The sequence below is a fragment of the Macrotis lagotis genome, chromosome 3 (genome assembly GCF_037893015.1).
Source record: "Macrotis lagotis isolate mMagLag1 chromosome 3, bilby.v1.9.chrom.fasta, whole genome shotgun sequence".
NCBI lineage: Eukaryota > Metazoa > Chordata > Mammalia > Peramelemorphia > Peramelidae > Macrotis > Macrotis lagotis.
The window spans coordinates 237718890-237743978 of record NC_133660.1 but is presented as its reverse complement, the minus strand read 5'-3'; the positions used below and the strand labels follow the sequence as shown (position 1 = coordinate 237743978).

Sequence of the window (25089 nt, the reverse complement as noted above, 5' to 3'; positions counted from 1 at the left end):
GTGACTGGACAAAATTGGAGACAGATGCTCAGACCTAATTAAAGGCTGTCCTAATACTACAGGGAAGGGACAATGAGGGTCTGAATGAAGAAGGGGGCTGTGTAAAGAAATGGGCAAAAAGGGATGCATTTGAGTGATATCCTAGAAGTGGAAATGATAGGGTGAACACCTGACTGGGTGTGAGGAGAGAGGGAAGGAATCTGAGAGGACACCCGACTGGGGAGAGGATGGTACATTTCTCAACTGATACCAGCTGTAAAAATATGAGTTCTTAACCCATGGTGATGCAACATGAGGGAAAAAAACCTTCCTAATGGAAATGTAAACACAATTCTAATAAGGTCAACTTAGTACTGATCATCATCTCTTGCTGTGGGACATCAGCATTAATTTTTGGCAATGATTTCTATGTTGATCAAAGATATCTCATATATATATATCTGCATACATCTACATACATGCATGTTTGCAAATATATAGTCATATATGCACATGCACACATGCACACACATGCACATGTATATTTGTGTGGGTTGGCCTATCTTACACAAATGCACAAACACACATTTCTTCGTACCTTCCGAGCTAGGTTGTCCTTATTTTGCTGACATAGTATAGATAGAACACCAGGCAGAGACAGGAAAGTTCCTGTCCAACCTCAGTCACTAGCTGTATAACCCTGGGCAAGTCACTTAACTTCTTTCTGCCTCAGTTTCCTCATCTATAAATTGGAGATAACAGCACCTTTCTCCCAGGGTTGTTGTGAACACCCAATAAAATAATTATTATAAAGCATTTAGAACTGTGTTTGTTATTAGTAAGCACTATATAAACATTAGTTAATATTTTCCTTATTTTCATTTTTCTTTTTAGTCTCTGGCATGGGGGAAACGGTTATAAATAAGTGATTATTAGTGTATGGGTGGCCCTGGAAACATGAGAGGTTCATCTCCCTTCTTCCCTTAGTCCAAGAGCCAGGGAGCTCCTTATTTTGTTATACTTGAAGTTGAAACATGATTTAAAAGGTAATTGTCCGGTTTTCCAGAAAGTCGCGGACCCCAGGAGGATTCTCTCTCTCTCATGTACCTTTTTTCCTTTTTCAGGGACTTGGATTCACGGAGAGCCGAAATGACCATGACTGCCAACAAGAATGCCAGCATCACTCACGGGGCTGGAGGCACTAAGACCCCTCGGGAGACCCTGGGCCGGTGAGTGGGGAGCTGCTTCCTCCAGGATCTGGCCTCAGAGATAGCTTGGGACAAAGCAGCTGTGGGAACCATTGGGATTGAGAGGCAGCTGGACTGAGTTTCAGAAAGCCTGGACTAGTTGGTGTGGCTGGAAAGACAAGGAGAGGATTGGGCATCCTGGGAGCAGAAGCAGGTGGGATGGGTCATCGCTAGCCTGCTTTATCCATGAATGCACACCATCTCCTACCCTGAGATGACCATTCATCTCCAAGGAAGACTTGCATCCAAGTGAGCCCCCCTTCTAGGTCTTTCTACTCCCTGGCTAACTGTGGAGCTATGCTGTCCCACCCCCGTTATTTTGAGCGCTAGTCCTGTGTCCTAGAACCTAGACCTCTGGATTTCTGAAAACCATCTTCAATCTTGCAGGCTCCTCCCTAGTCATACTCTTTGGTTTATGCCCTGCACAGGGTTTAACCTGTTAACACCAGAATTTAGTCTGTGTATAATTCTATACAAAAAAAAAAAGTATAAGGCCTTCAGATTCTGTGTGATCATTGAGATTAATAACAATACATTGAATAGTAAAGAAGCCTTATAAAACCCAACAAAAAATGGGGATGACTCTCATTTGTACTTAAATAAACATTCAAAACAACTCTCTTAGTCTTTCCCAAGGGATCAACCCATTTATCCAGATTTACACGACTTGCCTTTGTTACCACTAGCTAAAATATCAGCTGTCCGGCCTCTCTGGTGAGCCTCATTTAGCTCCAGGAAGCTAGATGGTCCTTAAACTCCTAGTTCTGTGCTGAGGTTGGGGCCCCTCTGTAGAGGTGGAAAGCACAGGGGTTCTCCCCAGACTTACCTACTCCTGGTCATAGTGAGGGACAATGCAGGGGTTTCCTTTACCTACTCATGGTTCTGTCCCTTGCTTTTTTGGGATTTGTGTTCCTTGTTTTATCCTAATATCCTTTTATCTTTTATAGAGCTCCCCTAAGCCAAATTTTCACCATCCTTCCACCAGCTATCTGCTCCAAGGCGACCAGGCCCCACTGCAGTACAGTTCATGGGAGCATCTCTGTTGTAATGCAGTTGACCCTGTGGTGGTAGAGGCCAACTCCCCATGTTACAAGACCATAAAATATTGTGATTTGCCTTGATTTGGGTGTAACTCTTAGTTAGAGCTCCGCCTCTAAGTTGTGACCAAGTGGAGGTTGGAGACCTTGCTGTTCTTCAGATGATCAACTTAAATAATGCCATCTGCTCACTGAGGTTCTCTAGAACTTGAAAATGCCTACTGTGGTTTGTGAGAGGCTTCTGACACCGGCTGTGTGCTCCTTGGCCCTCTCTCTGCCTTTCTTCATGTGTCAAATGAGGATCATAGAAATACCCACTTACCTTATGGTATTGTTGTGGGGATCCAGTGAGAAAACACGTGCTTTGAAAATATTAAAGCACTATAGAAATGCTGTTTTTTTATCACTAGCATAATATCATCATCTTCATCAGTAGTAATGATATTGATAAAGAGAAACTCAATTCAGGAATTTCCTATATAAATGAAATCATAGATCCAGTCCTTTTTGCCACCCTATGTGCCAGTTACTGGGGTTTCAGAGATAAAAATGAAATAGACCCACCCTCTAGGACTTTATATCTTATAGGGGAAACTTTGTACATATATAAAAAATAGAAAATATATGCAAAATAAACACAATGAAATTTTAGGGTTGGAGGAACAAGAGCAACTCTGGAGATCAAGAAAGGCTTTGACAGTGGTGTCTTGTGAGCTGAATTTTGAAGGAATCTAGGGAGTTGTGAAGATGGAGATGAGGAGAAGATTGCATTACAGGCATGAAGCATAGCCTAGGCAAAGGCATAGAATATTATGTATGAGGAACATTAAGGAGACCAATTGGCTAGAACATAGAATATGTGAGAAGGTGTGTTGAGAAGAGAATAGGGAGCCTCATGGATGATTTTTGAGCAGAGGAGTGACCTGGTCAGATCCAGGCTTTAGGATGATTTATTTGACAGTTATTTGGGGGCTAGCCTGAAGGAGGCACATTAGGAGGATATTGCAGTTACCCAAGCAAGAGGTAGTGAGGGTAGTGAGGGTGGTTTTGTAGACAAAGAGACAGATTATTAGAGCTGTTACTGGAGGTAGAATTAGCAGCCATTGGCAACTAATTAAAAATGGGGAGATGAGGGAGAGCGAAACATTAAGCATGACCCTGAAGGATGATGGCATCTTGGACAGAAATGGAGGGTCAGGTTTGGAGTAGGGGAAGAGATGATTCAATCTAGGGTTGGTTGAGTTTGAGACACCTTTGGGGCATCTAGTTAGAAATGTCTAATAAGGAATTGGTTATTCTGGATGAGAACTTAAGAAAAGGATAATGGCTGGCTGGATACATAGATCAGGGACTTGGCTTCTTAGAGATGATAATTGAGCCCATGGGGGCTGATGAGATCATTGCAAGAAAGGGGGTGTAGAGAAGGAAGAGAAGCCTCAGGACAAGGGTATCCGTGCATATGGATGGAGATCCAGCAAAGGAGAACCAGAATGAGTTGGGAAAATAGATAATAGGTTAACAAAGGAGAGAAAAATGTCTTGAAATGCCTGGAAAGGGAAAGAGTATCTAGGAGTGGTGGCAGTTGGCTCCCAAATGCTAGAGGGGTGAGTTAAGAAGGATGAGGGCTGAGAAAAGGATTTGGCAGCTAAGACAGAGCAGTGGAAACTTTGGAGAGAGCAGGTTCCATTGAGGAATGAGGTCAGAAACCAGAGTTTACAAGAAGTTTACAAGTGAGTGAGAAGGAGAGGAAATTGGAGGCAATGATTGTAGACAGCTTTTTTTCTAAGAGAGAGAGCTTCAGAGAATGGCAAGGTTAAATGATTTATAAATTCATTAATGTTAAATGAGCTTTAGGGAATGGCATGGGTAAATGGATATTTGGGAGGGGGGCTCTCCAAGGTCACACAGCTAAACAATTATTGTCTGAGGGTAGATTTGGACTCAGGTCCTCCTGATGCCAGGGCCAGTGTTCTAACCACTGTGCAACCTAGCTACCCCACAAATGAATTTTAAAATGTGGAAGCTCTGTACATGTTTGGAGACAACACTGAATGAGTCCGTGAAAAGGAGAGATGAAGACTGTGGGGAAAATCTGTTGAAGAAGATGAAAATGGAGGGGATCAAGGGGACAAGAAGGGTTGATCTTAGGGTATGAAGGGGATCAACTTGTTTTATCAAGACAGAAAGAGATAATGGGAGATCTCAAGGAGTTTGAGATGTAGAGAATGGAATGGAGGAAATTCTTGGGGTGTGACCTCTCTTTTTCTCAGTCAGCTATGAGGAGTGATGTTCCTCTGCTGAGAGATGAAGAGGACGTGGGGGTCCTATGTTAGGTTTGAAGAGAAAGATTTGGAACAGTCATCATGAAGAGTAAAGAGATTGGCTTTACAACAGTGAGGGCCCAGTTAAAGATTAAATTCAAAGTCTAGTATCCAAATAGCTTCTGGCCAATGGCCTCTTAAAGGCCCTTGCCTAGTCTGCTACCTAGCCCCCTTCCTGATCTCCTTCTCTCTAGTCCTCCCCCTGCTCCAACTTAGAAGCAACCTTCTCATTTAAAAAAAAATTTATTTATTTAAGGCAGTGGGGTTAAGTGACTTGCCCAAGGTCATATAGCTAGGCAATTATTAAGTGTCTGAGGTTGAATTTGAACTCAGGTCCTCCATACTGTGCCACCTAGCTGCCCCTCTTCCTCATTTTCCTGGTGAAGAAACTGAAGTCCTGAAAGATGGTGGGACTTATCTGAGGCTAAGCATTAATTATAAAGCCAAGTCTCCTGATTCCCATCACGCCATATATGTTATTGCTGAATGAATCTTCCCAACACATGAGAGTGGCATTGTTGCTCCTCTGCTCAGAAATCCTCCTGGTTCCCCATTCTAGCATTCAAGGTCCTACTTGGCCTTGGTCTAGCCTCCCATAATCTTGTCCTATTCTTCCTACACATTTCACTGTGCTTTAAGACTGGTCTCCAAGTAAAATTGTATTTTCCCACATCAGTACTTTTGTTTTTGGTTCCCTTGCCCAGACACCTCCCCCAACCTCTACTGTCCCTCAATAAAATCTATTAAGGCTCAGTTTAAAGGCCATCTCCTCTTGAACCCAAACCCTGAACCATCCTTTCTTTATTGCCTTGTAACACTTGGTTTAGAACATTTCTATGATACTTGGTAAATGCCTTATATTAGAGGTTTTTGTATATGTTTTAATCTTCCTTACTTAGCTATAAACAGGGGAAAATGAGCCAACTTGTATCACCCTGACCCACCTAGCAATGAGCCCAGAGCTCCTATTAAATAATGAGTACTCAGGAAAGGGAAAGAAGGAAGGAAAAAGGGAAGAGAGGAAGAGGGGCAAGAGAAAAAAAAGAAGGAATGAGGAAGAGAAATGGGATAGAGTGGGGAATGGAGAGGAAGGAGGAGGAGAAATAAGGGGTGGGATGGTAAAGGGAGAGGAGATGGACAAATGAGGAGAAAGTGGAGGGGAAAGAGAGGATGAAACCAAAGCAAAAGGGAAAGGAGGAAGAATGATTGACTGAAATGGGCAAGGCACCTGTACATAGTATTTCCACAGTGGCAACATCTCAGGTCCAGCTACCATATGGTTTTGCATGGGTTCTGGGCTTGCTTTTGTAATGTGTGCTTTGAATCTCCCTCCCCCCCCCCAATTTATACTAGCAGGCTGGATCCTTAGAGAGTGACTACTTTATCTTCTCTACGAGACACTCTACAGATCTAGGGAAGGGCAATTTTCTCTTTTCTTCCTTTTTTTTTGCAAGGCAGTGGGGTTAAACTTGCCCAAGGTCACACAGCTAATTAATTATAAAGTATCTGAGATTGGATTTGTACTCAGGTCCTCTTAACTCCAAGGCCAGCGTTCTATCCACTGCCACCTAGCTGCACTGGGGAGGGCATTTTTTCTAGTACTGTAAGCTTATAAGTCCCCACAAGCTTCAGCTTCCCCCTCCCCATTATGCTTTTATCTTTCACCCAGTCTGATATAAAACATCACCCTAAAAGTCTATGACTTACTCATCCACCAATATATAGAGAATCAAGGGGAAAATGGACTCCAATTTAGAGACATGGCAAAAGGGGGTAACTCCCAGTTCCTGGCAGTGCTCTTCGTGGAGTCTTTGAGCTATTTCCCATTGGGACAATGTAGCTTTCTGCTGGGTTCCTTGTAGTGTGTGTCCAGGTTGTCCTTGGCCCCTGACGCTCACTCATTGCTACCATCCTGTTCCTAGGACTGTCCATGAAAAGTCTCAATCCTCAGTCCTCCTGAGTACTAGAGGTTCTCTCTTGGCCAAGGGAGGGGGAGAAGACAGGGAGACTCTTTTCCTTCTTCCCCATAAGACTCTCCAGTGTGAATTAGCTTGTTGGTTTTACATATCCCCCCCACCCCAGGTTGTGTATCTCCAACCAATCCCTTTCTGTCATCTTAGGCTTTCTCTCCTTATGAATTATTGAGGAACTGTTTGCACCTAATGTCCTCAATTGATAATTTAATTTGCCTTGTGGTATTCTCATCTGGTTAAGGGAGTTACTTAAAATGGGGAGCTTGATTGATTCCATAAAGGTGTCTGATCTAGTCAGTATATCTTATTGGTTTAATCAAGGGATTTTGAGTGACCCATCAAGTCCCCTTACACCATCCTGGCAAGAAAGGGAGACCCTGGTAGCAAGAGTGGACTTTAACATTTCCTATGGAACTGGGGATATTCTATGGGTCCTTACAAGAGACATGCTTGAAGTAGTGACTCCTAGCATGTCCCTCAGCCCCCAATGCAAGAAGAAACAAGGTCAGATGGAGAAATAAAGAGTACTCTCACCAGCTGTTTCTTAGAGGTGGGGGTGGGATGAGAAAACTTCCTTCTTGTTCTCCTTCTATCCTATTGAGGGGGTGGTTCTTCCTGGCTCAGTTTTCCACTCATTTTCTAAAGCCCAAGGTTGATCAAGGAGGATTTGCCATCTCATTCATGTCCTTTAGCCAGGGGAGAGGTCATGGACCTTTCGGCGTCCCTAGAATCTCTGATTGCTGAGGCAAAGGGTGGGAAATGATTAGTGAGGCTTTAATTCCACCTCAATGGCCTGAAAGGCTGTTGAACTTTACTTTGAGCAGTATCAACCTAGCCATGCTTCTTCCCCAATGACTCCCCTCAAAGATCTACCCAGAACTCAATGCCCCCCCCATGAAACCTTCTCAGACTTCAAAGAAACCAGACCTCTTTCTCGTCACAACCCTTCTAGTTCTAGCTAGGATTGTGTCTCTGGCTAGCTCAGACCACTACCTCCAGGAGCAAGGACTTGGGCAGGTTCTTTTCTGGGGAGATGTTGAGGATGCTCAATAAAGACAGGAGCCCAGACTATGGCTTTGATCCACTGTGGATCAGAGCCATGGACTGGACTCCTGCCCTAACTAGTTTGGAAAGACAAAAGCAGAAATAAGTTCACTCCCCACCTTCCCTGACAACCGAATTCCCCATAGACTAGAGCCAGCCTGGCTGCATTCTTTTCTCTGGATCCTTGTTTGTTTTCTCTCAGATGTAGCTGGCACATGTGGCCTTGTAGCCCGGGGCCACAGGCAGCATGGATGGTTTCTTTGTTCAGTAGACTGGAGCTAGTTTGGGGCAGAAGCTGGGTAGGTTGGTACCGCTGGGGATTGACTTAGGAACCCTTTTGACTGGAGTCTCTAGCCTTCCAAGTGGAGAGGAAAGGGAACTTGTAAGGTCAATGGTTAACATCCAGGTAAAGCCAATGTACAGGAATGCTTTAACATGGTAGTGATGTTGGGGAGAGGCCAGGGTGGCACCAAACAGGTAAGAAGCCCAGGAAGCCCTTTGTTCACCAACAGCCAACGCTATTATACAAGTTAAATTTCCAACTGTTTTCTCAATCCAGGTGTTAAAGGTAGCCTCCCCAGTGGAAAAGTCCCTGGCTGGGATTGGCAATAAATGGTGCATCCCCTGCTGAGAATTCATTGTCTGGGTGTGTTATATGAGAATCTACTGTGTCACTAACTCGGGAGCTGGGTCATGTTCTCAAGGGGATCAGTACCATTGGGAGGATCTGCATGTGTTACTCCAGCTCTGGCTTTATCTCTCGGTATCACTGTCTCTGTGTCTCAGCTTTTGCTCCTTCTCTCTATATCCCAATCTCATATTTTCTCAGCCTAAGAATCTCTCTTTGTATCTGTCTCTCTATTTTTGTCTCTGTATCTATCTCTTGGTCTCTCTGCTGCTCTGACTCTCTGTCCCTGTCTCTTTCTCCTCTGCCTATCTTTTGTTTGGTTTCTTTTCTGTTTTCCCTTTATTTTGTCTCACTTTTTCTCTGTTCTTCTCCCTGTCTTCATTTTCTGTCTTTTTTGGCCATTTACTCTCTCTATCCCCTTCTTCTTTGGTTCCCTTCTCTTCTGACTCATTGTTTCTCTCCCTTCTTCCTCTCTGACTTGGCCACAGGGTCACGTTGACATCATCAAAAAACACAAATAGAAAACCAGTTATCTGCTTCATGGATATTCTTTCTTTCCCCATAAGTCACTCCCACAAGACCCCTCCCCGCCCAAGTCAGACACCTCTGAACACATGGGGTTTGCTGTTTGCCAGGGGTCAGGGCGAAGCCCAGCCCAGTTCTCCAGTAGGATCTAGGCTATTTCAATGACTGAACATGATGGATATTAGTTAATACCTGTTGGCTTTTTACTAGCTCAGCTAGAGTTTTTCTTCCTGGGTGACAAGTAGCAGCCTAAATGTTTGTGTTGGCAAAATGATTGCAGTGGTTTTGGTAGCTGTACCCAATTCGGGTAGATTGGCAGCCCCTGCCCATGGACAGGACCAAGGAGGGAGAACACTTTTCAGAGTGTCTGCCTCCAGGCTCTCTCCTCTAGCCCGTGGAGAAGGAAGGAAGGGCCGAGTTGGACAGAGGCTGGGGGGAAGCTAACGTATATACCTTCCTCAGGAGCCTATTCCAAGACCCAATGAAAATTTTACACTTTACATTCCCAGATTAGGTTGGAAGGAATCTCAGAGGCTATTTTGTCCAGCTCATGCCTATGCAACAAGCGGTCAACCAGCTTTTGTTTGAATGTGTCCCACTCTGGCCTTGTCTCACTTGGACTAGCTCTAAATTATTACCCAGTTCTTTTAAACAAACTGAATTTCCTTCTTTGAAACTTGGTTCCTAGTCTGCTTAGAGGAGTTGGGAAAAGCAAGCATAATCCCTCTTCTGTTTATCTCCTGCTAAGTCTTTTCTTTCTCAAGGCTAAACACCTCTACTTCCTTCAGAGACCTTTATGTGGCATGAGCTCTGAAGTTTCACCGTCTTGGCTCTCTTCCTCTGGACAGTCTGGAGCTCACTTCTGTGCTCAGATAGATAGGGTGCAGAGCAGAATACAGTGGGTTGTCACCTCCCTAGGCCTAGAAGCTATATCTTTCTTAATGCTTCCAAAGATGGTTTTTGCTTTCTTTGCTCTTCCATGTCTTATTGTTTTCTTAAATTAAATTTTATTTTCTTCCATCAGTGAAAATCTACTTTCTTTATTCCCACCCCAACTGAAAAAAAGAGAGAATAAAACCCATGTCAAAAACATGTAATAACAAATTTTCTCATTGACTATGTCCAAAAAAATGTATCTCAGCCTGCACTTTGAACCCATTTTCTCTCTTATCAGGAGGGTATAGCATGTTTCAACATGACCTCTAAGGAATTATCATTTCATCATTGCAATGATTAGTGTCCCTTAATCCCTAAGTTTGTCTTTACAATATTTTTTTATAAATTGTTTTTTTTCATTTCACTTTTCATCAATTCATTCAAGTTTTCTGAGGTTTTTCTGAAATCATCCTACTCATCATTTTCTTATAGTACAATCATATTCCAGCTTGTTCAGCCATTCTCTGATTGATGGATATTCCCCTAATTTTTAATTCCTTGCTATCATAAAGAGCTGATTATAAATTTTTTTTGTATATAAGGTTCTTTTCCTCCTTCTTTGATCTCTTTGATCAAAGGTCTATACTCCAAGCAACAATGTTGCTGAGTCAAAAAAATATTCACCATATCATATTTTTGTTTCATGTTGAGTTTGTAGGTCACTAAAACTCCTACTATCCCTCAGTTTTGCCTCTCTCATCTTATGCTTGTCAGATTGATTTTTTTGAACCCAAATATAAGACTTTTCATTTATATTTATTAAATTTTACCTTAAGTATTACCTAATATTCTAACCCATTAGGATGTTCTCTCAGGGTTTCATGAGATATACTGTCAGCTTGACCAGATTTCTTAATATGCTTTTCATGTGTTTCTCTGGTTGCTCATCCAAGCCAGAAAGTTCCTCCCTCCCCGCATTCTCCTTCCTTCTGAGAGCCTTGTATATCCCCACCATATTTAGGGATCTCTTGTTGCCACCAGCTCTTTCTCAATTCTCTCTCAATGTTTAGGGTTCTCTAGGTCTCCTGGTTTGGCAAAGAACCAACACTTTCTCTTCCAATTCTAATGGAGGTAAGATAAAATAAAATATAGCTTTACTAGGGCTGCAAGGATAGAAGTGGCAAACACAAAGCCTAGGGGAATGGTGAAAAAAGTCTGATAATTGTTAGTTCCCAACTCAGGGTCTAACCCTACCTGACTCAGTGGGGTTCAGCCCTATACTTTTTAAGCTACTCTTTCCACATAGCTTTTGGGAGTATTAAGTTTAGAACAGATTCAGGTTTACCCAAAAACTATGAGTGATTAGGGATAAGAATACTAATCCCTTTTCTGAAGGATCTTTTTACAGATCAAAAATGGTAAACAGGGGGAATTTAATACACAAAACTGAAGGGCCGTTTCTTTATAGGGATAAGCCCCCTTTCCCCCTTGGAATGCCCCTGAGGTTGTTTTTTTTTAAACTGCTTTATAGCAACTAAGCAACTACAGCAACTATAGCAACTAGGTCTAAGAGATAAAATAAAATGGACTATAGGAAAAAAAGAAGAAATACTTGTAAATCTCATCCAAAGACATTTCTGGCCAGGTTACAGGGGCACTAGACTCTCTTACCATCTTAACCAGTACATATGACCAGAATCCAGATTTCTTCCAAAATTGACTAACTGTATCTATTTCCCACCAAAATCTAACTTTCAGTGATAGGATCAGCATGTTAGAACTGGAATGGACCATATAGACATAAATAAAGGTCATAGATATAAAACCTCATTCCACAGATGAAGAAATTATGAGATAACTTGATTCTTTTATTATCTCATTGTAAATCTGGGAAATATTGATACCAATCTGGTCCAGTTCAGCATGTTCTGCCTGCTTCTTTCACACATATCCCAATTGCCTTTTTCTAACTTAGTTTTATGTAATTCTCATCTATATATTTTTGGAGCCACCATCTAGGTAGAGCAGGGGTTGGCAGATGATGGTGTGAGGGCCAAATCCAGCCCTCTGTCTGCTTCTATATGGTCTCATGACTATAGCTCATGACCTACAGTAGAACTTTATTTTTGTATCCACAGTGCTTATCACAGCCGTAATAAATGTTTATTGATTGATTGATTTAATATTGTGAAAACTTTATTCTCAGCTCCAGGCTTTATTGATCTTTAGAGCATGCAAAAGGTCTCAGTATCCTCTTACTTGTCTGAGAGAATCATAGACCCATTGTCTGAGAGAATCATAGACCCAAGAGGTCACCAGGTATAAGCCCAGACCCCCTATAATAGAAGGTCTAAACCATTACACAAACTCCCACTAGTCTACACAGAATAGTCTGCCTAGAAAGAGTTTATGGGTCTGATAGGTTTCTCTGGTCCTTGAGCAGTTGGCAGAAGGATCCTTTCAGAGGCTACCTGGAGATTGAACAGAAAGGAATGGAATAAGGAAGGGGTAACCGCCCCCCCTTGGAAGCCAGCAATGGATTTGACCTATGTGGGGAGAAGCTAGGAGGAGATATGGGAAGAAGGGCAGAGCATGGCCAGGAGCAGGCACACCTCTAGAGATGGTTATTGGGGAAGTTCCACAAGGAGGAGGTTGATGAGCGACCTGGCTTGCCTTTCTGATCTCAGAAGGGATGTTGGAAGGAATAGAGCAGGCTTTTCATCTCTGTCCTCCAAAGAAGAGAAAAACAGAGTTAAATGTCAGTCTTTTATGAAAAAATGTTTGACCATCTGTCTCCAATTCTTCACTGGGTCAGGCTATTAAGGAAAGTTTATAATCATCCTTCCTGGAAAAACTGAAGAATCAGACATCTATTATAAGGGAGGACTTGTGTGTGTGTGTGTGTGTGTGTCTATGTCTGTGTGTGTCTGTGAGTAAGGTAATTCTTGTTGGACCTAGGCTTTTCTTAAAATAAAGAGTTAAAGCATGCTGCTTGGGGGACAGCCAGGATTTATGGTCCCAAAGACCAAGCTCTGACTTGCCCATGCATGGGTTTTCTCTGCATGAGAGAACAGTAACAGCAGCCTGACCCACTGGCCAGTTTACCTCACAGATGTGGGTGGCAGAGTAGCAGGACAGACTCCAGGTTACATGGTCACTGTCTGGGGTGGCAGGGATGATTGACTAGCAGGTATGGCTGGGGCCTTCTGGTCAGGTGTATTGGTCTTCTAGAACAAGGTTGTGATCATTTTGGAAGGAAGCCCCCTGTAAGTAGCTGCTGTTTGATCACGCATCAGTTAGAGAGACAAGCTTAATGAAAGGTGATCTGCTCTCCATTTACATGCTCTCTTTATTTGGTGTAGCTCACTTCCATTCTGGGCTTCTTCCTTTGTACTTAGCCCAGTGACTGAGAGCTTGGTGCATTTTAGGCTAACTGCATGTTGAGGTAAACCAAAATCTAAGCATATCTACTCTGTTGCTGGAAGAACCAAGGTTTCTACTCCCTTGATAGACAGCAATTGGTGCTCAGTAATCATTTGCTGAATGGATGGATGGATGGATGCATGCATGCATGAATGAATGAATGAATGTATGAAGTCTCTAAGGGAATCCTTTAAAGTTAGATCCAGGTCAACATACTCTTGGGAAATGAGAAGATCAAAGGAAATTGTTGGCTTGGGAGCTGCTTTGCCATCCTCTTGGATGGCAGGTGTTTTTATTTTTAAATTGTGAACCTTGATACAACTTTCCTTAGATAGATTGTGTGTGTGTGTGTGTGTGTGTGTGTGTGTGTGTATGTACATGTGCATGCGCGCTCCCCTATTTTGTAGCCAGGCAGTCAAGATTCAGAGTTGCCCAAGACCATTGCCATGATCATACAGGTAATAAGGAACAGAAGTGGGATCTGAACCCAGGTCTTCTGACTACAAACCCAGTATTCTTTCCATCACATTCTACTGTAACAGTAGAAGTTTCAAACTTTGAATTCCTAGTTTTATTGTTGTTTCAGTCATGTCTAGTTCTTTGTGATCTCCTTTGGGGTTTTCTTTGAGTGGTTTGCCACTTAATTCTCCAACTTGTTTTAAAGATGAGGGAACTGAGGCCAACAGGGTGAGGTCACTTGCCTAGGGTCTCATAGCTAGTCTGAGGCCGGATTTGAAGTCAGGTCTTGCTGACTCCAGCCTTCGATCTACTGTATCACTTAGACATCAACACATTCATTTTCTAATGCTTTCTATGTTGACAGTGATCTGGGAGTATTTCCCATTAAAAGAAGGGAGTCATGGAAAGCCAAGACCTTGGCCCAGATCCTTTGGCTACCAAATGTCAGTGGCTGAGCTTGTTAGTGAATCTCCTTGCTGTTGTCTCTTTGCTCTCAGGTCTCAGTCGGTTTCTCCACCTCCAGTCCTCTCTTCACCAAGAAGTCTGGCCTGTCCACTCAGCCACAGTGAAAACTCAGCCAGCAGCTCCCCTCCTGGCCCTGGCTCCCACCTCCTTCTCAAGGACTGGAGCCCTCTGGCCGCCTCTCCCAACAGTCCCCCCGAGCTGCCCCTGGACCGTCGCCCTTCTGGTCACCACACCAGGGCCGCTAGCATCGGCTGCTTGGACAGTAGATTCTCAGTGTACAAAGGGGAGGCCCAGAAGGAGAACCTCCAGGGGGAGGTACAGAATGGGGAGGAGGTAGCTGGTCGCCCACCCCTCGCCCACAGCACGCCATCCCTGAGTCCGTCGGCCTGCCTGCGGAGCACCCCGCGGGGCCGCTCTGGCACCCGCAGCCTGGGTATCCGGGAGAAGATCTCAGCATGGGAAGGCCGCCGAGAGGCCTCCCCCAGAATGAATGTTTTTGGGGAGAAGAGGGAGGGCTCCAAGAGTGACCGGGCGGCCAGTGAGGGCTGCCCCAGTGTGCTGCCCTCCCCGTGCAGCTCCGACAAGACCTTTGACTTCAAGGGCCTCCGGAGGATGAGTAGGACCTTCTCAGAGTGCTCCTACCCTGAGACCGAGGAGGAGGGGGAGGCTCTCCCTGACCGGGACTCCTGCCACCGGCTGGAGAAACGGCCGGGCCGCGGGGAATCCAGTGCCTTCCTGAAGGGCCATGGCCGGAAGGAGAGCTCGGCAGTGCTGAGCCGCATCCAGAAGATTGAGCAGGCCCTGAAGGAGCAGCCTGGCCGGGGGCTCCCCCAGCTCCCCAGCAGCTGCTACAGTGTGGATCGAGGAAGGAGGAAGACTTTGCCCCCGGGCACCTTGGGCACCTTGGAGGAATCGACAGGGAGCACCAGTGGAGGCAGCTGCGGAGTGGGGGCTCTTGTGATGGGGGGTGAGGCGGGCCCACCTCGAGAGAATGATGGGAGCAGCCTCAGCCACCCAGAGCCCCCCCGAAGCAGTCCCACCCCCCAGAGTCCCCCTGACCTCGACGTAAACCCTGTCCCTAAACCCAAACGCACCTTTGAGTATGAGGCTGACAAAACCCCCAAGAGTAAGCCAAGCAATGGTCTACCTCCTTCGCCCACCCCTGCTGCTCCCCCTCCTCTGCCCTCTACCCCGGCCCCTCCAGTCACCAGGAGACTCAAGAAAGACTCCCGTTTTCACCGCAAGTCCCAGAGCAGGTAACACTAGCCCTGCCAATGCTATCTACCTGGGCTTGGCAGCTGGTTTTGTTGGGGTGGTGGCAATTTTATTTTAGAATTTTTTATAATTTAGGTAGAAGATAAGCAGCTAACTTGGGTGTTGGGAAAGAACCAGATCCTTCCTTATGTTTCCTTGAACATTGTGATAAGGGATAAAAAAAAAAAGCCCTCCTTTTTAAAAGATGGAAGACAGAGAGGTAAAGAGGGCTGAACAGGAGGGCAGAGATGTCCTGGATTTGAAGTCTGACACTGCCCGTTGCCTGTTATCTTGAGGGAGTAATGTCGCTTCTCTGGCCTCAGCCTCCTCCTTTGAAAATGAGGGGGTTGGCCTTGATCACCCCGAGGGTCTTTCCCATCTCTATGAATCTGTGTTTGGCCTGGCTTGTTTTGAGAGCCTTGGACTCTGCACCTCTGTATCTCTGTGGGGAAAGCCTCAGTCCCTGGGTCAGCCTTGGGGTGCAGTCATTTCAGCCTTATATATTGGCATAACTGACCTTTGCCAATGTAAAATGAATGGAAGGGTATTATTTACTAATTCCTTAAATTCCACTTTGAGAGATTAATTCTGTGGAGACAGGTTCCTTTTTAAAAACCACTCCCTCCTATGAGGAGTTATCCCACTGCTGGTGTGAATGAAGGCATTGATCTGGTTCCTTCCTTCTCAGAGGAGGAGCCTCATAGAATCACTGGGTCTATGTGGAGGATGGGGAAGATGGTGCCGATGAAGAAGAATGGGAAGGGGAAGTGGGGAATACTGAAAACCAATTTGACCTGCTTTGGCTTGATTGATAAGTGAGTCTCTCCGCGGAACAGATTAGACCTCAGGGTCTCTTTCTTAGAGGTCCTGCTTCGGTCCTTTCAGCTTCCTTGTTTCCCTGAATCTGGACCCCCTCCCCACCCAGAGACATAAAGGAGTCACAGGGAAGGGGGGCTAGCAAGACTGTAGTGCTCCCATTCTGGGTGCCTTTCTCTCTGGAGTCTAGCTGGGCTGTTTTCTGAAGACCTTCCTCCTGTATTGCCCTGTCCTCTGGACTTCTGTCATGCTTTACTTTTGGAGGAAAGGGTCTTCATCCCACCCTTCTCCATCCTTCTGTCAACTCTATTTTCAACCTAGTACACCTATTCTGAAACACCAGACCTTTGAGAGTAGATAGCCAGATCAAAAGAAGGAAATCACAGAGGGTTGTCAAGGACCAGTGGTCCCTAGTGTATTAAAGGTTTGATGATGATTATAATATAGGGCTTTATGTAGCCCTGAATTATTTAATAGGGGATTTCTGGACAACAATCCCAGGAGGTGGGAAGAGGGGATGGGATACCCTCCCTTCAGCTTGACCTTTCATGGCCAGCACTTTCTGACTTGGTGTGAGAATGATAAAATATCCATCTTTAAAACAATTCCTACCACGGTGCGGCTGTGAAAACTTGGGATCTAGACTTCTTGTCGGTGCCAAACTCCCCTTCCAATAGCATGGTGGGGGTGGCAGATGCCTCTACTTTCATGGACATCATCTTTTTTCAATCTCAATTAATTGCTTCATACTCTGCTGACCATTCAGTTATTTCTCTTAATTTGTGTCAGGTCCCCTCCCCCCACCTAAAGTATTTCAGAAGGAGTGGTCTCTAAGGCCTTTTCTGGAGAAAAGAAGACCCTTTAGGGGCCCTGGCCAAAGAGATGATTTCCTCTTTTATTTGGGTTTGGTTCTTCCTTGCAGTCATTTGATGTGTTCCCACTTTTAAATGGGCTCTAGTCTTAGCGGCTGGTCCTCCACAGGGTGGGCTGGGGACCCTCCCCCTTTCCCTCCTGCTGCAACTCCCCTCACCACTGAATGACTTTTGTTCTTGGGATTCACAGAAAATCCTTTGAGTTTGAGGATGCTTCCAGTCTCCAGTCCCTGTACCCCTCCTCCCCCACTGAGAACGGTACCGAGAGCCAGCACAAGTTTGGATCCAAGAGCACTTTAGAGGAGAATGCCTATGAGGACATTGTGGGTAAGGCCAGAGAGCTTGGCCACGCCAGGCTCTGCTTAAGCCTGGGGCATGGAGGGGAGGGAGCTGTGAACTGTGGGCCCACGACCCAAGGGAGGGCTTTTGGGGATGTTCATGCTGATTCTGGAGTCCGGGCCCTTCATCTGGGACCCAGAACCTGCCTCCGGTGGAGTCTTCCCATCCCTCAGTAGAACCTGTGTGGCAGAGGAGGAGAGGTGGACTCAGGTCTAGAGAACAAGGGTTCTCAAGAGGGGAAAGGGTGCTCCAGAGCCTCAGAGCCAGGGGACCGGGGAGGGAGGGAAGCGTTCACCTTTCCACAAGTGGGGAGCCGGCTGGGTGGGGCAGTTGGCAGGAAGGAGGCCAGGTTTCTGGGAACTGAAACCCCAGGTGTCAGGCGGCTCCTCCTTTTCCTCCCCAAGGCAATTTGCACCTCTAGTTTCCTGGTGCTCTCTTGGAGCACCCCCACCCTTCTTTCTCTTGGGTTGTCAGAGGAGGAGTCGGGGTGTCCAGTGGACCAAAGGAAAAGGGAGGGCGTGTTCTCTGAATTCACCAGTCTGTGATGGCCTCATGGATGGAGAGGCCTGAGATGGGTGCACAGGCTGCATGACACCATTTAGCAAGGACTGCCTTCCCCTGCAGATGTTGTCACCCCTGGGGTAGGTTGGAGGAGGAGCACTGTGTTCTTCCTTTCCCTGGCTCCATTCAGGGGCGTTTGTGGGCGAATCTGAGGCTCTCACTGCTTTGGGCAAGAGAAGGGTTGAAGGGAACAACTACCTCTTAAGGAGATGGCACTGGACTAAGCGATTTACCGATATGGTCTCATTTGATAGGCACAATAACTCTGGGAGGCAAACAGAGGTTAAGTGCATTTTTCCAGAGAAGTTTTAATTGACTGTAGTATTGGATTTCCTTTTTATTGGGGGGGGGTTGGGCAAGGAAGTGGGATTAAGTGACTTGCCGGTCACACAGCTAGGTAATTATTAAGTGGCTGAGGGTGGATTTGAACTTGGGTTCTCCTGACTCCAGGGCCGGTGCACTATCCGCTGTGCTACCTAACTGCCCCTGCAGCCTGAAATTCTTGGAGAGAAACATGGAATAGCCGAGGAAGGGTTTGTCTTTGTATCTGGACCTTAGGTAACTGAGACTTTTAAGGAGCTTTTGCATCTTTGGGGGAAGACTAGCATCTGGATGAGCCTGGACAGGTTGGGCCAGATCAAGGGGCACTTGAGAGAAGGCCAGGAAAGCCTGGGAGCTTGCCGGGGTTGGGGGGTGATAGTATGTGTGTGTGCAGATAGACAACAAGTAGACCTGGGCTTTGGAGTATCATTGACAGTATAATAAAGAGAATTTGTCAATTGTGGGAGTGAACTGGGAGTTCAGACTGTTCTTTTTTCGGGACAAAGGGTGGAACTATAATTTTTTTTTTTAATGAAAGCCTTTTCTCTTTTTCCTCTTTGTAGGAGGAAGAAGCAATTATTTAGGGATCATCTGTAGAACAAGAGAATTAGTCTAGAATTCACTAGATGATCGTCAGAAATCTTTCCAGCTTTAGCATTCTGTTATTCTATAGTCAGGGTAAGAATTCAAAAAATATTTTTTTGCCAAGTTGGCAATCTTTTGTTAATAGGGCAAGATAATTTTAAAAAAATTTCATGATTAGCAAGCATTAATTAATAATCAGAGTAAGAAATTTAAAAAAAATTCTGCCAAATTTGTGAGCTTTCATTAATAATAAATAATGATAATTAATAATAAAGTTTGTTAATAATAATAAAGTTTTTAAAAATCTGCCAAATTAGCAAGCATTTATTTACCACTAAGTGTTGGTGTACTAGGTATTGGGGGTACAAAAATCAAAACCTAGCCCATGCCCTCAGATTGTTTCCTAAAGTATAATATAGAAAAAGGAGCCCTGCCTGAGTCTCTACTCTTTATTGCTCCAGCGTGTGTGACCTTGGTGCTCTCAAGCACCCTGGACTCCTCTTGGCCCATTTGTGAGGTTAGGGGCTCAACGGTGGGTGGCATTGACTCACCTCACAAATTGGATACAACTTGGTGATACAAAATCCAAGAAGCAACTGCAGTTTCAAACAACTTTAAGAAAATCATAGTATCCAGTATTAGGAAGGGCAGGGACAATCCCACCATCCCTTGACCTGCTCAGACCCCATCTGCATTGCTCTGTTAGAGTGCAGTGTTTTAGGAAGGATAGTGATAAGCCAGAAAGCATCCAAAGGAGGGTTAACCCAAAGTATTCAGAACCTTAAGACTGGTTGAACTCTCCAGGAGTATACAACTTGAAGGAGATTAGAGATGGCAGCGTATTGTCTGTAGCTCGTCTGGAGCCAGGGATAGAGGGCTCCAAGTGGCAAAATTAGGTTTGATTAAAGAAAAATAATTAGAGTTATGCAAAGATGGAGTGGTTTACCTCGGTTTGTAGTGGATTCTTTTCCCCTAGAGGACATCAAGCAGAAGCTAGATGGATGACCATTGGTCAGATCCATTGTAGATTAGATTCTTGTCAGTGTTGGGGTCGACCAGATGGTCTCTGAAGTCCTTTCCTACTCTCTGACCTTCAAGGTCCTTTCCAGCTTTAAATCCCATTATTCCCTAGCACCCAGGAGGCTTCCCACTGACTGGAGGGAGTGAGTTCAGCAAGCTCTGTCTAGAACGAATCTCAGATTGGCATGTGGTGTCCTATAGTGAGAGTCATCATTTCCTCTTTCTGGAAGGGAGCCTCAGAATTTGGGAAATATTGAAGCAGCACGAGTCAGTTGGGTTTTGCTTTAGAACCCCTAGTGGAGTTTCAGAGGTCAGTGAAGAACTTTATGGGCCTTGACCTGAGACTTATTTCAAGTTTGGCATGCCCATCTTAGTCTACTCTGCCCACAGGCTGGGAGCTGAGGATCTGCAGGGGCTATCTTTCCCCCCTTGAGGACCTCGGCTGGGTTCTCAATGCTTTAACTTATTTTGAGGCTTGAGATTGAATGAAGGAACACTGTTCCTTACCTCTTGCCTAGTGGAATGGCCATGGAGATATAAATTTAGCCTTTGCAGGAGTTCTCAGAACTGTCTGTTGCCTGGATTAGGGATTCTTCATTCTGTTTCCAGGTCTGTTGGTGTATTTTCTTTCACCTAGGATGGGGTAAGATTATGGATCCTTTCTTTGGGCAGTTTGTGCAGCACTCCTTTTGGAAACTACCCCCTCCAGTTGGCATTTGAGACTTAGAGGTTGGATCCCCTGGAGGATGACTTGCTGCTCATGACCAGTTACTCTATAGGTCCACACTTCTACAACTGTAGTTCATGATCCACCAGAGTATTAATCCTTACTTTGTCAACCAGTAGATACATTAGCTCAAAGCAAAAGCATTTACTAAGGACAGTAAAGGAAGAATAGTAGTTAAAGACTATTACCCCTATAATGTTCCTCTCCTACCAATTCACATAATATCTGTGGGACAAATGCTTAAAGAAATCCACTGGTGAATCCACATATGAAGCACAAGGCCAAAAGATTCCTCATCTCCAGTGTCCTTTCTCTTCTTGCAGAGTTCTCATGATGCTCTCCCATGTCCCCAGATAGTGTCTCTGTGGGGAGGGTCTCCTAGGCTCTCTGGCCAGCTTCTCTCCAAAGCTAGACTTCTGACTGTCAGAGTTAATTCTCTTTCTCAAATTCATAGCTGCCAGGGATCACTTTCCTTGGAGCTGTTTCAATTGTCTTTGCTTCCTGTTGAATCTAGTGTCTCCTCTTTGGGGAATAGCTCTGGTGGATTTGAACTTGGGTTCTCCTGACTCTATGGGGATGAGGATGACGGAGGAGAAAAAGCCTCTTCCCTCCCTGTTAGGGGTGCAAGGGAAGAGGCAAAGAGATCTCTCATCTTAAGAGCTGGGTTCTTCCTCCTCCATCCTGGCTGTCCTCAAGAATGCTAAGGGTCACATTCTTTGAAACTGCTTCCTGCCTTGGACTCTCATTCAGAGCCGGCAAGCTAGCTGTATAAAGGCTGCTAACTGACCCTCTGGTTTCTTCAAAGAGAACTTGTTCCCACTTGGCAAAGGGGTGGTGGAGACACTTCATTTATCACATGAAAACCCCATCTTTGTTATCAGCCAACCCTGTGATTCATACAAGAAGGGTTGGACAGGGAAAATCAATTGGTCAGGGGGATCCTAAACAACTCCCTCCAGTACAGCTGTATGTTGTTAATTCAGGCTCAAGGGAGGGAGGGAGGGAGAGAGACAAGGGGAAAGAGAGAGAGAGAGAGAGAGAGAGAGAGACAGAGAGAGAGAGAGACAGAGAGACAGAAACTCAAAGGCAGAGACAGAGAGGAAGAGAACTGCTCTCTATCCATTGAATGAGGAATTTCCTTTTTGACAAACTGTCTTGTTGTTTAGTGGTTCCAGTTGTATCTGGCCCCTTGTGGTCCCATTCTGAGATTTTCTTGTCACAGTTACTGGAGTGGTTTGCTATTTCCTTCTCAGCTCATTTTATGAGGAAACTGAGGTAAGCAGAGTTAGGTGACTTGCCCAGGGTCACCCAACCAGTAAGTGTTAACTCAGGGCTTCCTGACTCCAGGACCAGACCTATATCCTGGCTGCTAATTGATGTCTTAGGCCCCTCATCACTAATTCTGGGGCTTTACTCCATGGCCCATTATTGAAAGCTCAAGAAGTCAAGCTACACAGAACGTCTATCTGACAAAACTCTCATGATATCTTATAGACAAGATGGAGAAAAGGGAGTTAAATGATAATACGGAACCTGTTGTCCAATCAGACAAATCCTATCCACCACTTCCCACCTGTGGAACCTAGGATGAATTACTTCCCCTTCTGGACTTTAGTTTCTCTGTCTGTAAAACAAGGGAGCTGAATGAAATGGCCCAACCGGTCCTTTCTTGTGCCAAATGACCTATGACCCAGCAAGTGTATTTGAATAGATCCGTGTCGGCTTGGAATGAGGTCTCCACATGAATGTCCCAAGGATTTGACTTTTGTCCTGTCTTCTTCTACAGTTTTTCCCTGAGAAATTTGGATAAAGATGGAGATGGCATCTCTACTAAATTTCCAGATAGTAGGAAGGAGTAGATAAATAATTGGGTAACAGACCTGGAAACTCAAAAGATCCTTCAGCCTGGACTGGTGGGCTTAAGCAAAAATGGAGGGGTGAATGTGAGGTTCTACGTTTTTTTCATTTACTATCTAAGTACAAGATGAGAAAGACATAATGAAAAGAACCTTGGTGGGAGTAGGTGTATCACAGAAAAGTCAATGCAATCTCATTAGATTAGACGTTTAAGGTCTAATAGAGACTCAGTTATATTTGAAAAGAGAGTTGGCCGTGTTTTCCACTTTTGGAGCCCTATTGTTTAGCTTCTAGTAGGTTTGTTGTAAGGGGCTGTTTTTACTGAAAGAGGGAAATGATGGTCCCACTGTTCTCTGCCCTGGTCAGAGTCCATCTGGGGTATTGTTTTCAGTTGGCTACCTAATTTTAGAAGGGCCTTTGATAAACTAAAGCCTTCCCTGAGCAGAATGACCCAGAATAGGGAGGAGGGGGGAGGCTTAGGGACTTTGCTCCATAAGAATTAGAGAAAGGAAGGTAGTGGGGTCCTGATGGCTGTCTTCAGGTATTTGTGAAAATGAGATTAGTATTTTTCTGCTTGACTATAGAAGAAGGTAGAATGGGGACAGACATGCAGAAGTTATTTATGAGATTTTGGCTCAGATTAAAAAAAACGTTGCAAGCACTGGTGGTGCAGGGGATGAGGTGCCAGGCCTGGAGTCTGGAAGACTCATCTTCCTGGGCTCAAATCCAGCCTCAGACACTAGCTGTGTGACCCTGGGCAAGTCATTTACCCTGTTTGCCTCAGTTTCCTCATCTGTATAAAATGAGCTAGAGAAGGAAATGGCAAACCACTCCAGTAACTTTGTCAGGAAAGGATCATGACTGAATAACAACAAAGGAGAACCCTGTAGTAACCATGGCTGTGCTGCAATGTGGGGGGAGCCCCGACTCTTGAGGTCTTCAGGAAGGGGCCAAACGCTCCTTAGCCAGGAGTGGGAGCCCGTGGTTCCCAAGGGGTTCTAAGGTCCTGAGCATTCTGAACTGAGGAAGGCTGGCTAATGTCTCCCAGGAGGAGGCTTGGCAGAATGTGGAGCTTCCCAAAGAGGAAGAACTGAATCTAAGCTCTCCTTTGAGAGAGGCCCTGGGGAATTCCACCACTGCACAGTCCCTGCGTGGTTTGACCCGAGGTAACAGGGCCAGAGATTGCTAGTTGGAAGAGAACTGTGAGGTCATTGACTCCAGCCCTCTCGTTTTGCAAATGAGAATATTGAGATCCCAGAAAGTGAAGTGAGGGGCCCAGGATCATCGGGCTAGCTAGTGTCCCAATTAGGATTTGAATCCTGGTCTTTAAGTAAATATTTCTCTTTGTCCTTTCTCTCTGCTCTCCTCCCCTCCCCTCCCCTCTCCTCCCCTCCCCTCCCCCTCCCCTCTCCTCCCCTCCCCTCCCCTCTCCTCCCCTCCCCTCCCCCTCTCCTCCCCTCCCCTCCCCCTCTCCTCCCTCCCCTCTCCTCCCCTCCCCTCTCCTCCCCTCCCCTCTCCTCCCTCCCCTCCCCCTCCCCCTCCCCTCCCTCCCCTCTCCTCCCCCTCCCCACCCCCTCCCCTCTCCTCCCCTCCCCCTCCCCTCCCCTCTCCTCCCCCCTCCCCTCCCCCTCTCCTCCCTTCCCCCTCCCCTCCCCTCCCCGACTAGACAGGAGGCCTCTCCCCTCCACCTGCCCCAGAGACAGAACTCTCTAGGCCTGGCCAAGGAATGAGCTGTGACCTGGGCCCCCCAGACGGGGAACTTAGCCGGGGTTGCTCTGCACTCCTCCCCTCTGCTTAGCTTCCCCATTTCTCCCCCAGGAGGGGTTGGGGAAGGAAATAAGGTTTAGCAGCAATCTGGGGGAGAGAACAGCGGGACACAAGAGACCAGAGAGGTACAGGGAGAGCCAACAAGGGGCATGGAAGACATTGGTACTGAGAGCTGTGAAAATGGAGCTGCAGAGGAATGGAAGGGGAGAGAAGAAGGCAAGGGAGAAGAGAAAGGAGGGGAGAAGGGGAGAGAAGGGGAGAGGAGAAGGGACAGGAGAGGAGATTCATGGGGGTCATGAATGGGAGGAATGAACTTGGAAGGGAAGACAGGAGGGGACATAGAGCATGGGGGGGTGCTGGAAAGGGGGAGCAGTGTGGGTCATTCATTCTCCCTAGGACTTGGGAAAAATATCCCTTGGCTTGTTTCCAGGAGTTGTCCTTTCTTTTGAGGTTGGGGAGTTGTTCAGAGGCTTAGAAGAGGATGGAAAAGGATGTAGAGAGGTTTGGTGGGATGTGGAGAATGCTTGAGTCTTAAAGGGAGGGGGAGACTCTCCCAGAACTAGGCAATGGTCCTAGAGCTTGGTGTTTGTTCAGGGGTACTGGGGGGGCTACAGCCCCAGATTCCATATTACATGGGGCTTCTTGGAAAGGCCCAGATAGATAGCGTCTCTAGGATCAACTGAGTGACTTTGAGCTTCTGCTTGGGGTCCTGGTTCTAACCTTCTCTTCCTCCCCATCCCCCCGCCCCCAAACATCTTATTGCGATTAGGTTAGCACTATCACGTCCCTGCTTTTAAACTGGACTGCCTGGGTAAGGAAGGTTTGGCTGGTGAGAAGGGGTGGATAAAACAGCAGCCTTGTGCCTAGCCCCCAGGCTATGGTGGTAAGCAGGTTTGGGGATTGGGGCCAGGCCAGTTTGGGCAGTGGCCTGTCTTTAGCCAAAAACCCTATTGAGATAAGTTGAGTCTCTGAGATCCCTTCTGAGAGTGTAAA

At 45.8% G+C, this 25089-nt stretch overlaps 1 protein-coding gene across 9 annotated transcripts in view; it reads left to right on the top strand.

The window, feature by feature from the left end:
* DENND2B (DENN domain containing 2B) overlaps positions 1-25089 on the top strand; it is a 239703-nt gene that overhangs the window by 156043 nt on the left and 58571 nt on the right. For 7 of the 9 annotated variants that reach the window (XM_074230256.1, XM_074230257.1, XM_074230260.1 and 4 more), the window contains 3 exons: positions 1104-1208; positions 14010-15233; positions 17110-17246. In XM_074230256.1, the coding sequence (XP_074086357.1) occupies positions 1129-1208; positions 14010-15233; positions 17110-17246 (1441 nt within the window). In that variant the 5' untranslated portion in view covers positions 1104-1128. The remainder of the gene's footprint in view (positions 1-1103; positions 1209-14009; positions 15234-17109; positions 17247-25089) is intronic. The other 2 variants (XM_074230263.1, XM_074230262.1) reach the window with 1 other exon arrangement.